Below are 16,347 nucleotides of genomic sequence, written 5' to 3' on the forward strand. Positions count from 1 at the left end.
AGTCATAAGAAAGTCATTACACCACACAGTAACCACAGGAACTCTCTGAGGGACACAGTCATGTCTCTTTGTCATTGTGTATACAGTCACTCCCATGTGTTGAGGTCAGTGTGGTTTGCTTCAGGAATGTGCATCGAAATGAGTCTAAAATGCACAGATGGTTAAGGGTTCTTGATAATCTGCACACACACACACACACACACACACACACACACACACACACACACCGTCGTGTAAGTCTCCGTTCCTCTTGTCCTGCATGGCGAGCTCAAAGCTGCTGTTGAGGATTTTGTTGAGGGTGTTGATCCAGTCGTCCATCTCGCTCTCAGAGTCAGCGGCCAGAACATAGCCGCTCTTATCCTGCATCTTCAGCTCGAACGCAAACCTCCGCACACGATTGTTCTGCACATTCAAAAAAGGTTAATAAAAAGAACTCACATGATGATACATTTACCACAGTAAAAACCGCTTCAAACATCTCTAGTACATGACTTTTGAGGTGTATCATGTAGGCTACATCAGTAAGACTCATTTGTAGAACTTCAGTCAGTAATGTTGAAGAAACCATCCCAGAAGCCTGGGGAAGAAGAGAGATGATTTACATACGGAAGAGGACAGATTCCCGTCTTACAGAGGAGTTAAGTGTCTTTAAAGGGATGGGTTTAAAAACATAAGAGCAAGGGCATCTGGTCAGGCAAAGACAACCAGAGAAGAATGCAGGCATCCAACTCTTGACCCCACAGCAGCCGGGGATTTCTCCTGTGAAGCTGCTCACGGTTGCTTGCTCAGCTGGCAGAGCTGTGTATTTTAACCACGCAGAATGCACTGAGATCAGATCAAAACCAGTCATTACTTAACTGTTACACATGTTAAGAGTGGGATGTCAATGGATGAAATCATAATTGGGTTATTTTTACTTAAAAAAAAAAAGTGAAGAATTTAAATATTTAAAAATGAAAAAAAAAAAATAAACCTATTTTTGACTAATGATTGGTAGAGAAATACAGTAAAGGAATTTACTCAATTATAAGAAGACTGCAACGGATGGTTAGGATGGCAGAAAGGATCATTGGTGTGCACTTTCCCAACCTTCAGGACTTATATAACTCCAGAGTGGAGAAATGGGCAGGTAACATCATCACAGACCTCGCAAACTTCGGCCACAATCCCTTTACACTCCTCCCTCTCTATTGACCTCTGTGCACTAGAACATCCAGACATAAAAACTGTTTTTCCCCCATGCCATCTCCAGTTTAAACAGCTGTTCTGTAATTCATTTGTGTTTCTGTAATTCATTCTCCACATATAATTATTGCCTCTTTCTCAAGTATTATGTAAATAAATGTGCACATCTCATTATTTATACAGCTGTAAATAGAGAAAACAATGCATAAAACGGTACATAAATCAATTGTTCCAGATTCATACATTATTATTATTAATTAAGTCTTACTATTTAAATGTTTTCTGTTCTTGTGTCAGATATGTGTGCAGTGTTGTGTTACTCGAAAAAAGTAATCCACTACAAATGACTAATTACTTCTTTAAAACATTTTTTAAATTACAATATGGATTACTGCATTTAAAAAGTAATCAGATTACTAATTACTTAAGGAGGAAGTCGTGGCCTATTGTTTAGAGAGTCGGACTCATAACCCAACGGTTGTGGGTTCGAGTCTTGAGCTGGCAGGAATTGTAGGTGTTGGGATTGAATGTACAGTGCTCTCTCCACCTTCAGTACCATGACTGAGGTGCCCTCGAGCATGACACCGAACCCCCAACTGCTCCCCAGGTGCCGCAGCATAAAACATAATTGTTTTGTTCATAATTTTTGTAACTTAAGTAACATCATTTTATTGGCACTGTAATCAAATTACATCAATTTAAAATGTAACGCATTACCAGGAAAAGTAATTAAAGTACAGTAACATGCTACTCTGTAAGGCGTTATAACCAACTCTGCATGAACAGTATGTGTGCATGTACCACAACACATTCCTTGTGTGTCTGCGCACACTTGGCGAATAAAGACAATCCTGAATTCTGATTCTTTGCCAGGGCTTTGCTGCAGCTGACTTCAGTTGTTGTTTGTTTGTGTAGTATATTTATTTTCTTTCAGGTAATTATGTTTTTCATGGTTTTAGATTTAGTTAACTCTAATAGCCGCGGTCTGCAGTAAATGCCATTGCTCTGTTGATGCAGACGGGGGGTGAGGAGGTGAGAGGTGTGTCAAGAGGTCAGGGGAAGAGGGCTAATTAAACGGACACAACTCATTACAGATAATGACAAAAAAAACACATGCAGGGTGTGACGCTGGTTTGCTAACTGTACCTTTGAAAGAATACAGCCACAGGTTCTAGAAAATTCCACACAATAATAGCATGGGGGGCTGGCGTGGGAGTAGCGATTTATTTTGGGATTTGTGTATGTGGAAAATTTACTCCCAGAGAGAAAGCTTATCAATCATTAAAACACAGGGAAGAGAGCCACTTCATCCCCCACTCTCTGTTTTCTTTGCCTTCTCATCATGCTCAGTACTTATTATGGGAATACTATACTTAAATGTGCACTGAATCTAATGTTTTCAGACTTTTAACTGCATGCTAATTGCAATTAAGTGAAAATGTGTTACAGTTTAAATTTATATTAAGTATAGCTAAAGTACAACTTTATATGCAATGTCATAATTACTCATATTGTCTAGTGAAATATGGTTAATGTTAATGTAGTGACTAGAATTTATAGTCAACTAAAATATACTTAAATGTCATTTCTATTAAAATGTGAATCAATACTGTGATGATTTCTGAATTCTTGTGTTGTGAACATTAGAGCACGTCTGCACACCTGCAGCACTCCCATACAGGAGTCCAGGAAGATGGTTCCTTTGGGCTCTTTGTTGATCTTCTCATCCTTGTAGAAGTTGAGATTATACGACCCATCGCCCAGCTGTGTCAGGTGGAAATACCTTCTTTTGAATGACTGCACGGAAATCAAGAAGAGTGTAAATGAGACATGAAAAACGAAAACACAACCTATCCGCAGGAATGAAAAGTCTCACCCTTATGGTGACGCTGATGGCGCTGTTCATGTTGCCCTTATGTAGCCAGCCCTGTTTAATGAGACCACCCTTCTGGGAGCCCAGAGAGGCTGTGTCCTGTACACACACACACACACACACACACACACACACAGAAACAAGAAACAGTTTTGTGATGACAGTCCAAGCCTTGTCTGTTTGATCCCGCAGTTGAACAAAGTAGAAGTCGATCAAAATACTTGTCTAGTATAATAATATTTCTGGTGTGTTTTACCTCGATGTACTTTTTTATGGTCCACACTATTGACCTCATGCTGGCAAGAACAATATAGTGTAACCCCTCTCTCCCGGGTCCTCACCGCCACACCTCGTACTCGCTCCTAGTGGGCCTCGAACCCGGGTTTCCGGCATGGGAGGCGGACACACTGACTGGCTAAATCACTGCAGCCACTAGCATCTGTAGCTAGTGTGTCTCTTGAGATCAAGGGAGTAAGGTTTACCTGCATAGCAAATTCTTGCTGGCCTCCATTACACTCACCACCCTAAACCTGACTCCCATCCGGGTCACGGCACCAATATATCCCCTCTCCCCCGGGTCCTCACTGCCACACCTCGTACTTGCTCCAAGTGGGCCTCGAACCCGGGTCTCCGGCATGGGAGGCAGACGGACTAACTGGCTAAATGACTGCAGCCACTAGCATCTGTAGCTAGTGTGTCTCTTGGAATCAGGGGAGTAAGGTTTACCTGCATAGCACCTACTTGCTGGCCTCTGTTACACTCACCCCCCTAAACCTCACTCCCATCCGGGTCACGGCACCAATGTAACCCCTCTCTCCTGGGTCCTCACCAGCACACCTCGTACTCGTTTCGAGTGGGCCTCGAACCCGGGTCTCCAGCATGGGAGGCAGACGTACTATAGCATATTTTGTGCTTTGTCTGTTGGTAATTTCACAAGGCTTTTTAGCAAGCTTAACCAGCGAGACATGATGAGGAAACTTTATTATAAAAACAACAGTTTTGCTGGTGACACTATTGCTCCACCTGCTAGACCAGAACCAACCAGCCTGATCAAGCATGCTGGTGTAAACTGGTCTTTTGTGAGAGGCGTCAGAACTCACACTCCAAGGTGAGGAGGAAAGACCCTTTAAGAACAATAGAAGGTTAAACTTTAGTACAATGGGTGGGTTGTCTCTGAAGCACCAGTTAAATGCTCCTTAAAGCTTTAATCTTGACACTCTGCAGATATAAACAAACCACACACACAACGTTGTTCAACAGATGAAATGCCTGTGCTGTGATTGTGTGGGTGGGCAGAGGGAGTCTGGATGCTTCATAGACCTCACAGAGCTGCGTTTTCTCAACAAACACACACTATCTGAGCTTTCCAGTCAGCAGATATCAAAACCCAGTCAGAATGACTGTACGGTCTGTATTCTCAGAAGGCAGCTTTAGCAAAGAGAGATCTACAGTTTCATGTTTTCTGAGGGAAACGTGAGCCTTGTGCAAAACTAAACTGACGTTGACCTTTAATGATCCAACAGAAGCCTTCAAAAACATGATTAGAAGTTGTTTTGAAATGCCATGAACTTCAGTTTTTCAACTTAAGTAAGAACTCCTCTACCTTCTCTAAATACACTGCTCGGGTCTTTCCTTCAATATACAGCAAGTCAGCGAGATTTTTAGCATCCATGCAAACTTTTAAATCATTTAATACTTAAGGATTTGTTTAGATTAGTTTAAATATGAGCACCGTTAACATCAGCAAGCATCACTAATAATTATTAACATTCATGAAAACAGCCTGAATGATGATAAATCTCAAAGTGGCGAGTTGTTATGATTGGCTGCGTCATTGGATGGCCATCAGCGATTGGCTGTGTGTTTACTTCCATTGCAAAACACTCTCGTTATTACCACACTAACTTTCTAGAAATACAAGAAATCAATCAGCGACCAAACTAGATATATGAGTCTAACAGGAACTCAGAGTAATCAATAGTCCACAGTACAGGCCAAAACTCAGCATAATAATCATACTGCATTCCTCAAACCTACGACCTGAGTTACAGATCAGTCTGTCGTACTGCACAAATTTGGGCTAAAATAAGAAACATGACACAACCTGGAGATGGAAGCCGATTAGTAGATTTAAATATGTGAACAGCCTTCATGGTCACTGGATTTGACTATGTCCATTTTGGGAAAACCTAGAATCCTGGTCCATAATTAAAGCCTGGCTCTAGCCCAGTTTACATATGATCCTAAATAGTATGTGACATTAGCAGTATTGCATCTTATATCATAGCATGTAAAAAAATAAAAGAAAGAAAGAAAGAAAAGGCCCATATGACTGTGCATCTGTGAATGTGTTTTGAAGTATTGCTGCCTACTATTCCTTGCGCAATAGAAAGGAGTTTTGGATAAATTGAGTTGTACAAAAATGGGAAGTATTTCATAACAGACTAAGGGATGGAGTTTTATGAAGTGGTAGTACAGTATGTCCTAATACTAGTCTACTGACTGACTTCATACTCAAAGCTATTATACTGTAGCACATGCTTTCTAGTGCAGAGGTGTGTTTTTTTCCCCAAACCATTTCAGCACTAACTCCACTCCTTGGTTGTGTTGATTAACTACAAAATGCTGCAACCACCCCTAATCTTAATATTAACCAATAAAATTGGCTGCAGGGCGGGATTTGTGTTATAAGTGGTTTGGGAAAATAAATATTCGGCATCTGGCAGGATTCTGTAGGATTTATTAGAGAGGGAAAATACCACTTAAGATGGACTATAGTTTCAAAGTTTAACAAGATGGTCACAATTCTGGAAGGTGTGTTTGTGCGTGAATTTGATTTACCTCATCTTTATCCACATCTTCATCCACCTCAAAAACATGCTGGGCTAAATTATCAGGTCTGGACACTTTGCTGTGTACAAAACAAACACAAATTAACACCCAGATTCAAAGGAATAAAAAACAGCACTTACACTGTCGCTCAAAGTTTAGGGAAGTACTTTTTAAAGAGATCAATACTTTAATTCACCACGGATTCATTAAATCAATCAAAGCTAACAATAAAAGACATTTAAAATGTTTAATTTCAAATAAATACTGTTCTTCATCAAAAGAATCCTGAATTTTTTTTCCATAAAAATATTAAGCAGAACAACTGTTTTCAGCATTGATAATAATGAGAAATGAGCAGCAAATCAGCATATTAGAATGATTCTTGAGGATCATGTGACACTGAAGACTGGAATATTAAAATAAATCAAAATAGAAAATGTTTTTTTTTTTTTTTACTGTTTTTACTGTATTTTTAATAAACTAATGTAACAGTAGAGTCCATAGAAAAATTACAGACAAAATAAAAAGAACTACTGTACAAGAAAAAAAGGATTTTAATCTATATCTGTGATATATTTTATATCTTAATTAGTTTGTTTGGAACATATTTCATTTATTTCTCATGACTACACAAACTATCCATTTAGCTTCATATAATTATTGGTAATGACTTTTTAATGAAAGTTTTTATGTTTCTTTCTCCAGATAATCAGATCTTGGCTGGACTGTCATCCTGCTCAACTTTGTCTCAATAAAAGATGAAAAAAACAGATGGCCATTTAAACAGTTAAAGGGTCTGGAAGTGTATATGTGGCAATGTGGAGATGATGAGCTCACTCGCTGTTCCTCTGCTCTATTGTTACCCAGCAAAACACATTTCCTGCTCTCACCAACACAAACATCTTTCCAAACGCTGACAATCACACACACGTTTGTTTCTGTGAACTGTGGGGACTTTCCATAGACTTCTATTACTTTTATACTGACCAAACTATATTTTCTATCCCCTTACCCTAAACCCACCCCTTACAGAAAACCTGTTTGCATTCTTACACTTTCAGATAAACATCATTTACTATATTATATTTTACAATTTCTGGTTTTACTCTCCTTGTAGGGACATTTGGTCCTCACGATATGGCATAAGGACACACACACACACACACAAAGAGAGAGAGCAGCCTAGGAAGACACTGTAACAATGATACCTTGCAGTCCTCTGTCCCTATAGCTATAATCAGTCACACAGGCTGTAACATGTCTCGGTCTAATTGAGGTTCTTACTTGGGAAGCTGACGGAAGTCACCGGAATAATCCTCATATTTGTAGTTGACTACATGCCATTCAGAGATGTAAGACTTGATGCACTGTAAGAACAAACACAATAGCATTAACATCAGCAGCATTACCTCTGGCATATACAACTCCAATTATTCACACAAACTCTCTTTATTAAAGAGGGGGGGGGGGGGGTGAAATGCTAATTTTCACTCAATATCCTGTTAATCTTGAGTACCTATAGAGTAGTCCTGCATCCTCATAACTCCAAAAAGTCTTTAGTTTTATTATATTTATAAGAGAAAAATAGTCTGTACTGATTTTTCCCGGAAAAACACGATCGGCTGGAGGCGTGACGTGTGGGCGGAGCTAAAGAATCACGAGCGCCAGTAGGCTTTTGCGTTGAGAGCGTTTGGAAGTTGTGACATTACCGTGAGGGAAAAAACCATCATCCAAAACAAACCATGGCTAACAGTCAGATTCAGCGTATATTTATGATCCAGAATCAGATCCAGAGGCTGAAACTGAACGAGAGCAGCAGCAGCAACAACTACAGCAGGACGTCTCTATGTGGTATGTACTGAAACTGTATATATTTGCTTAGCGGTTTTGGAAAATGACTAAGTTCCACTTTATGTTGTCTTTTTTTTTTCTTTAAAGGTGTACAAGGTTTCTTGATGTGCTTACGCACCGATAGCTAAGTTAACAACACAGAGATATTTGAAGCAGTTTTACTCAACGCATTCGGTTCCAACACACGATCGTGACCCTTTTTCGTTGGGACTGCATTATCCTTAAGAAATAAACGATTTGCAAATCCAGCGTCAAACTGGGCCTTGTTTGTAAAACAAGCATCTTCGAAAACAAAAACATTTGTACAACTCCGTTGATGCTCTGTAAAAATAAACTCCGTCCACTGGTCCCTCAATGTTTTTTTTTTTTGGTAATCTGTGCAGGGTTGTCTTGCCCTGGCAACCAAAAACACACTTCTTTTGTGACATTTCGCGACGCTCTCGCTCTGATCAGTGAACGTCTGTTGTGCTCTCAGTGCTCTGCTATACGGGAGCGCGCGCTCTTCCGGGAGAAGTGCCCTTAAGACCCATATAAGGAAATTCCGCTCCATCTAACGTCACACAGAGCCATACTCGAAAAAAAAACTTTCCGAAACTTGTGACAAACCGGAAGGAGTTTTTTTTGGAACAAAAATACTCCTTCAAACGTACAACTTAATTTTTGAAACTTTGTCCATGTTTAGCATGGGAATCCAACTCTTTAACAGTGTAAAAAACTCAGTATGCATGAAATAGCATTTCACCCCCCCTTTAAAAGGATGAATTTGAAAGCTAAAGTGAATGAGAGTTTAGATCTACAGCAGCAGCTGGTACTCCTGGTGCTCAAGCGGCAGACACGGGTTCATTTCTGATTTTAACATGTCATGATGTCCTGTCCCTTCTCTCTACTGCCTTTACATTAAAAAGCGTCAATGCATGTCTAAACACTGACTCACTCTCTCTCTCTTGATCGATTGATTTATTCAGCACTATTTCATCTCTGTGTCTGGTTTAAGAATGCAGTATGCAGTCATTGGACTGGAAATATCATTAACTAAATGACCATGGTATAATTGTGATAATGCATGGATAGCTGTGCATTAAAGGATTTTAATGCACGACGTGGAGGCATTATCCCTTATTAATACAATATCAATGATAATGACTTTAATTTGTGCACTTATAATGTATTACTATCTATGTTAGCAATGTACATTTTGAATCTTAATTAAAATAATGAAGAGTGGAAACTTTAAGGAGGGTGAAACAGGATCAGAACGAATCGCAAACCGGATTCAAACCTGCATCATTTGCCTGAGCAGCACAGCTTAAATGATCTGGAGCATGAGTGTTAACTACAACCACATCTTTGACTTCTTTTCTCCTTTCTGACAGGAAAGGAAATGCAACAGCATTACTATGTTTGAGTCGCTGTTTTATGCAAAGTCACCCTGTGCTCAAAACGATCTCATTTATTCCCTCAATCCTTTGCTCTCTGTCCAATCTGATTTTTTTAGGAAGAGCAGAAAGGAGATGAAAGACAGGGGCAGGAAAACCCATTCCTCAAAGGCAAAATTGTTTATAGATCAAAAAAAAAGAAGTGAAACGGAAGGACCACTCAAAATTTAAATACACAACATCAGCACAATATTTGCATAAAGCTGATGGTGAATGTTAAAAACACACTCATATATACTCCAACAACAATTCCTGGTAAGATGCAACATTTTAGGCACCATAGGTACACTATAAATGCTGTAACATAAAAATGATGCTGCTTTCTGTCTACTTCAAAGGTCTCGGAGGAAATGTCAAGTATATATGCATTTTATAAGGCGTCCCTTTAGAAGGAAGCTTCTCGTAGACAGCGGACAGAGGTGAAGCTCACTAGGTTTTGAAAACTCACGTTAAACCATCTGTTTGATATATTCAACTGGAGAGCGGTCATGTGTCTGCCAGTAACACAGTGTGTGTGTGTGTGTGTGTACTCAGATAGTTCGGGAGTATCCCATGAGTGTATACCTATCTGGCAGTGAGTGTTATAAAGAATTGGGAATATCTGCAGAACAATGGAGGACTATTCTCCTCTCAGCTAGGAGTGAGTGTGTTATGTGAAACGAAGGTCAATCTCGGACAAAGTCTTCTTTATAAACAACAGAGGAAATCCTCAGAGAGCAGAAAGTATGTGTGAGGATGTCGAATGCTCAAATACTGTTAAAGAACAATAGGTGCTGTGCTCTTCTGTCTTACACGCACACGCTGTATGACTGTAAATGTGAGACAGTGAAGTTATGAATTCAAAGAAAGTGCTCTGTAAGTGTGTGTGTGTGTTTTACCTCTTGCACAAACAGACTCTGTGCCTCTCTCAGTGCGTGTGGAGGTATGGAGGGGTAGAAGGTCCGGATCTGTCGTGGCAGTGTGCACACCTGCAGAAGAAAAACACTGTTAGAATCAAATCTATGCTATCTAGAACCACATCTATACAAAACCTGACATCTGATACAAAAGATTAGGGATGGCTACAAGTACTCGGAAAAAGATCACAAGACTTTCAAAAACATTTTCTCTTTTTTCTGATTGGTTATGGCAGCATGCTGGGTGATTCCTTGAGGTTTGATTGGTCAGTGTCTCTATGTCACCAGGGTCAGTGGGTCTCAGAACCAGCGGAAAATAGCGTTAATAGCATTCCAAAGAGAAAAAAAACACACAATAGAGTCCTCCTGTTCCCAAACTTCCTTTCCTGAAGCCCTCACTTCCTCCTGGAGAGATGCTAATCGCAGTGGGTGAGAAGAGGAGGAACTCTGCCATAGTCTACCAGGAGCCATGCACACACTGCCAAATACCATGAGCACACAACTACAGGACAGCAGTGTGTGAGGGAAACTTCAAGAGCTAATAGAGATTCAGGTAGTGGATGGAGACCTGGGTTGGGAACCTACAAGGTCACAGGTTCAAGGCAAGCTCACTGTGGGGACACGTGGGAAAAGGCATGTCTGATGTCACAAGATTAGCAGATAAGCAGCACGTCAGGAACTTTAAGATGGTAAACATCTTGGCCTGTGGAGGAACAAACAGGCCCAAGCAAAATACTTGGTATTTTCTCAGGTCAGAGTTTACTAAACTTTAGAAAGCAGTGAAATTTGCATGGTCTCGTGTTTCCTGTCCCCTACATTTGTGTGCATTTGAATAAAAGACAACAAAACAAAAAATCCAGTGTGACTGGAAAGCTGGAAATGGACCAGACTTTAAACTGATGAAAGGTCTGAATCTGTGAGACTAGTTTGGACGAATTAGTGGTTGTCTATGTCATCCAGTATTAGCATGGTGACATGTGTTATAAGGTTAGTTCACCCCAAAAATGTCCTTAATTCATTAATCATTCACCCTCATCATGTTCCAAACCCATAAAACCTTTGTTCATCTTCAGAACACAAATTAAGGCTGACACAGAAGAGAATGTTTTTTCGTTCATGTCACATGGACCATTTTAACAATGTCCTTACTACGTATCCGGGCCTTGAGTAGTTGCTTTCTATGGGACGGTCAGAAAGGTCTTGGATTTCATCAAAAATATCTTAATTTGTGTTCTGAATATTAAAGAACACAGTCTTAAGAGCTTAGTATGACATCAGTGTGATTTCTGGGTGAACTGCCCATTTAACCTTTTATTGACAGTAATAAGTGTAATAAAATATGACATTCTCTTACCTTTGATAAAAGCTTTAATCTAAAGGAGTTTAGGCACTGTAAACGGATGTAAGGGCTGTCCCACTGGAGCAGTTTAAGTGCTTTTGGTGATAGAGCAGAACTTTGATCTCAGATTCTAAGTTATCTTAACTGGGAAATGAGTCTGTGCACTTTCAGAGCCCGGTTCATTAACCATCATGCTGTCAACAGCCCACTTTTACCGTCTCATCCGGAGACTGATGACCAGGCACATTTCTGTATACTTTCAGTACTTCACACAGAACGTGTATGACTGTTGCGTTCACATCTTTTGCAGTGTCTCATACTGTACATGGGCCCCAAGTTTTTAAGATGCCATCTCAAGTTAAGCATTTTTTAGCAGCACCGTGCATCAACGTCAGTTCTGAAACAGTGGACCAATCAGAAGACCTCAGAGGCCGGGCAAGCTTTTGTTTTTCTGTAGAGCCATTAAACGGCATTCTGCACTGCGCTTTTTAAAACCATTCCTGAGCACTGTCTCTCACGTTTTTAGACACAAACACACATTCTGTTGTGAACGGCCCCTTAGCCTTGTATTTTACAGTTTTCTACAGTTGAAAAATAGAGTATTTCTGAAAAAGCAAGTATTTAGTAGATTCTATGAAACTTTGTGAGTGTTATAAAAGTATGTTCATAATAGTATGAACTATATCAGTCATGTTGTCATGTGACCTACAGCATTCGTTGCATTGTTTGACTGGCATTCATAAACCCTTTGTGTGGCTTCATGGGATCGTACAGTGTCCATTAATTGCAGAAGCCTAAATCTTCCCATAACTAGTAGATCATCCGGTTACCTTTCACCTAGTTTTTTCAATATTATGAATGAATCCCAATTTAATATGTAGTATAAGTTGAGATGCAGCCTGGATCTCTGTGCTGTTTGGCAGGAGATGATGTTTTCATGCAGCACGTCTATGGACATCAGAAACCGTGTGCATTCTAGAAGATTTCAGTGGACAACATCTCGGTCACATGGACTCTGTGTGCAGCTGTGACAGTCAGACAGCTGTTTACTTTACTCCTTTATTGTATGACAGCCTTGAATCTATTTTCTGAGAGCCATGACTCCAGCTGCGTGGTGTGATCAGAGCCGGTGACCCAGAGAGACAACACGAGACACTGAGAGAGAAGAGGCCGGGAACATCTGCTCTGCCGGTCAGGATCTCTGTGGAATGTGTCAGTGTGCCGGCCGATCATAGCTCAGGATGGACAGAGCCTGGTGTCATGAGACCTGTGCTTCTCATTGTTCGTGGATTATGTGAAAATGTGTCATATTTCAGTGTTACGTCCTGTCCCAGTTGAATGTGCAGAGACAGTGACACACGGACCATTAGTAGGTCGACGTTCTGAAGTGTAAACACTGTGGATCTGGGACCGGTTTCCCCAGCTGTGGGTAAATTACACATTCAGGCTTACACATTTGTGTTGCACTGTTAAACTCCATCCAGGAGTAACACTTGGAATAAAATATCAGATTGACTGAACTGCATCAATTAGCTTATGTTTAACCTGAAACATACCCTCATTGAGAGAAAACGTCATATGTGACTATGCATTACATTAAAGAGACATTATGATAGTCTCCCTTACAGAAGTCATCGGATACAAAAATTCACTTTTACAAGTTGTTTGAACTGAAATGTGTGTTGGCAGGGTGTGTACACAACCACCCTATAATAATAAAAATCCACCCAGTGTTTTTTTTTTTTTTTTTTTTAATAATAAATCCAGACCCCAATTTGCATAAATGCGTCTATGTTCGCGCGAATCATTTGTGATTCAGTTTCAACTACAGAAGAAATGTTTTATACTTTTTTTAATTAATTAATTTATTTTGAAAATCACCTTTCTTAATAATGTTTCACAATAAATGCGACTAAAATTTACAGTCTCAAAGAATGGCTTGACACCCTACTGACGGAGAGGGGCGGGGTCAGCAGAGCTCATTAGCATTTAAAGGGACATGCATTGAAACGGCTTGCTGTGAAAAGAGCTGTTTTGACAGGGTATAAAAAGGTGTTGTTTTACACTACCATTGAGAAATGTTAACCAAGGAATGTTACTTTAAAATATTTTTAATTAAGACTCTAAAGAATCATAACCACTTTGATGAAATCAAATCTGATGAAAGATCTGATGACCCCTTTAAAAATAAATGGTGCAACCAAACCATACAGACTTTTACAACCAAGCTAGTAGTGAAGTAGATAACATTTATCCATGTTATATGTTGAAGTATGCTTTAAAAAAAAAGACAACTCAGAGTTTGATGTTGTATTACAGCTGTTGCCGTGTTAAATGTCTAGTGTGACCACATTTTAAGGCAGTAAAGGACATCAGAGTGAGGTGTAAAGTGACCAACCACTGTTCACATTTTTATGTCAGACAGGATACCACAATAAAAATAAAAAAAATCAGTGGAAAGTCATAGATAATCAGACCTGAAAATCCTCCAGAGGAAACTGCAGCATGTCCCTGAGTCCATCGCTGAGGATCTGAGTTTTCCTCTGCACCAGCACACTCTCATAGTCCAGAGGCTCCACCACACGCGGCTTCACCTGAAAACACACATGCACAAATTCAGCACATCTTACAGATATCCCCATTCTAATGTGGCAATATGTTACAGGATGGTCCTCACATGTACTAATTAGAGGAGAAAAGCATGTTAAAAAACTGAATTAGCACAATCAAATGAGGCACGGGTTGATTGGTAAAGTCCAATGAAATATTATTTCTTAAAAACCTCATGCAAAGCACCTTAAGATAGGCCATTGTGATTGTACCTGTTTCTAAACACGCTCAATGGTGTTCAATGGCAATATTGTCTAAAGAGTCAAAGGAACTTCCTGAGCCAAAGTAAAAGGAGTAAAAATCCATTTCAAAATTAGTTTTAATGATAAAAGTTACCTAAAATGTTAAAACCAAAGTTGGAATGTTGTGCAGCGATAACATTCACTCTGCTAATACTCTTTTTGTAATAAAATAAATCAGTGTTCTCTAAAGAATATGAGTGCTGGATGAGGATCTTAGTAATATGTCTCCACTGGTACAGGAGGAATCTGGGAGTGTGTGTGTGTGTGTGTGTGTAAGACTAAATGAGATAACACAGTCCACTCACACATCTGGGAGTGATATTGGCAAAATGACCTCAGATGCAGATCTCCAAGGAGACGGCGTTGTTTTGATGATGATATCATAGATAGACCAATCAAAGACCAGAATCCCAACCAAACACCATGAACACCAGCTCCACTGACTGTACAACAGATTAAAGCCTCCAGACACCACATAAAACAACCATCGACCAGTTCAGTCCCAACAGTGTGTGTGTCATGAGCATACAAACCCAGACTGAGCCAGGCTCACTGGAAATATGTGCTTGTGGTGACATTTCTTCGAAATGATATTACACTGATTTTGCACATTTTGCAAGTGTCCAGTGAGTGATGCTAAAAGCATGTTCAGTTTTATCTAAACAGCGTCATGTCAATATTTATGTTCTCATTTTAAAAATCCAATGAATGATTTTTGAATGCATTTGAAAATAATGTACCACCTGAAACAACCGCTCTTTTATTGTCTTTTATGGAGCTTGTATCCGACATTGCTTCACAAGTTCAGTGCTGCACCAGGTGAGCTACCAAGCAAGTTTACTATGGCAGAAAAGCCATACATATGGAGCTGTTTATCTGATGCAAACAATGAAATGTATTAGGGTACAAATCATGCGCTATGGTAAAAGTGTTTTGAGGTCATCATATGGTATTGTGCAATCTGCCCCCATAATCATTATTTGTGTGAAAAGGAATAAAAATGGTTGGTGTTTTACTGTTACTAGGGCTCATTTCAGCTGGAAACTGCAGTAAAAATTTTGCTTTGCAAAACTGTAGGTAGAGGCCTTGTTTTTCCAATGATTGATAAAAAAAACAGCAGAAAAACGCTGTCCAGTCAAATGAAATAAATCGGATATGTTTGTATGTGTGTTAGAGTGAATATTCACATTTCAAACATTCAGCAGTTTAATCTTTAACACATATATGAGAGACCTGAGTTGCAGTCATATGACTGACAGGTGATTTTATTATCACTGATGAAACTAACTGCATAACTACTAACTCATTCTAGAGCGAGAGTAATGACCTACACAGAGATGCTACTAACTTCCTTACATTTTTCAGTAGCGTCAATGACAATAACAATAGTATTACTTTTACACTGAGCTGCCTAAAATGGGTCACAGTACATGACAACCACCAATTTATTTTAAATGGTCCTGTGATACAAGTGCATTTTTGCACACAATTGTTTAATATAATTTCTTAATTAATATACTGTAAAAATGTGCATGCATTTTTTTTAAATCATTTAGATGGAGTGTAGTATGTCACAGCATGTGTACAAACACAAATGGCAAACACACACACACACACACACACACACACACACACGCCTAGCCTATATTTATTCCTGGGCACATGAATAGGACAGTGTTTGCACAGTTGTGTTCAGAGTAATGCATCAGTTAATGTGGCAGAGAATATGCGTGCACTTATTTTGTAAACAAATTTGTACCATATTGTTAAGTAAACATTCAATATTTTGCTATATAAATTTCTAACTGCAGTTGGAAATCACACACACGCAGTGCTGAAATGTGACAGTGCAGTCTGTGTTTATTTCTTTACACTGCCGTACTCTGAAACATCCAGTCACACTCCAGCTGCACACAACAGGACCACAAATCACAGCACACTCTGCATTCAAAACAAAGTTCATAAGTCAGAAGAACAGCAGAATATACTGGACTAAAACGACAGCAGGAAAGACATACACGTGTGAGAGGATGGAAGCTTGTCTGATTTCCACATGAATCATCTCAGCACATTCATCTCTCTC

At 39.5% G+C, this 16,347-nt stretch overlaps 1 protein-coding gene across 5 annotated transcripts in view; it reads right to left on the bottom strand.

The window, feature by feature from the left end:
- The window catches only part of zmp:0000001200 (dedicator of cytokinesis protein 9), a 75,426-nt gene that overhangs the window by 39,559 nt on the left and 19,520 nt on the right, over window positions 1-16,347 (bottom strand). For all 5 annotated transcript variants that reach the window (XM_026272380.1, XM_026272385.1, XM_026272382.1 and 2 more), the window contains exons 2-8: window positions 13,890-14,006; window positions 10,056-10,145; window positions 7,175-7,257; window positions 5,900-5,969; window positions 3,062-3,157; window positions 2,848-2,982; window positions 228-402 (exon numbers count right to left, since the gene is read on the bottom strand). In XM_026272380.1, the coding sequence (XP_026128165.1) occupies window positions 228-402; window positions 2,848-2,982; window positions 3,062-3,157; window positions 5,900-5,969; window positions 7,175-7,257; window positions 10,056-10,145; window positions 13,890-14,006 (766 nt within the window). The remainder of the gene's footprint in view (window positions 1-227; window positions 403-2,847; window positions 2,983-3,061; window positions 3,158-5,899; window positions 5,970-7,174; window positions 7,258-10,055; window positions 10,146-13,889; window positions 14,007-16,347) is intronic.

Source organism: Carassius auratus, chromosome 9, assembly GCF_003368295.1.
Source record: "Carassius auratus strain Wakin chromosome 9, ASM336829v1, whole genome shotgun sequence".
Lineage (NCBI taxonomy): Eukaryota > Metazoa > Chordata > Actinopteri > Cypriniformes > Cyprinidae > Carassius > Carassius auratus.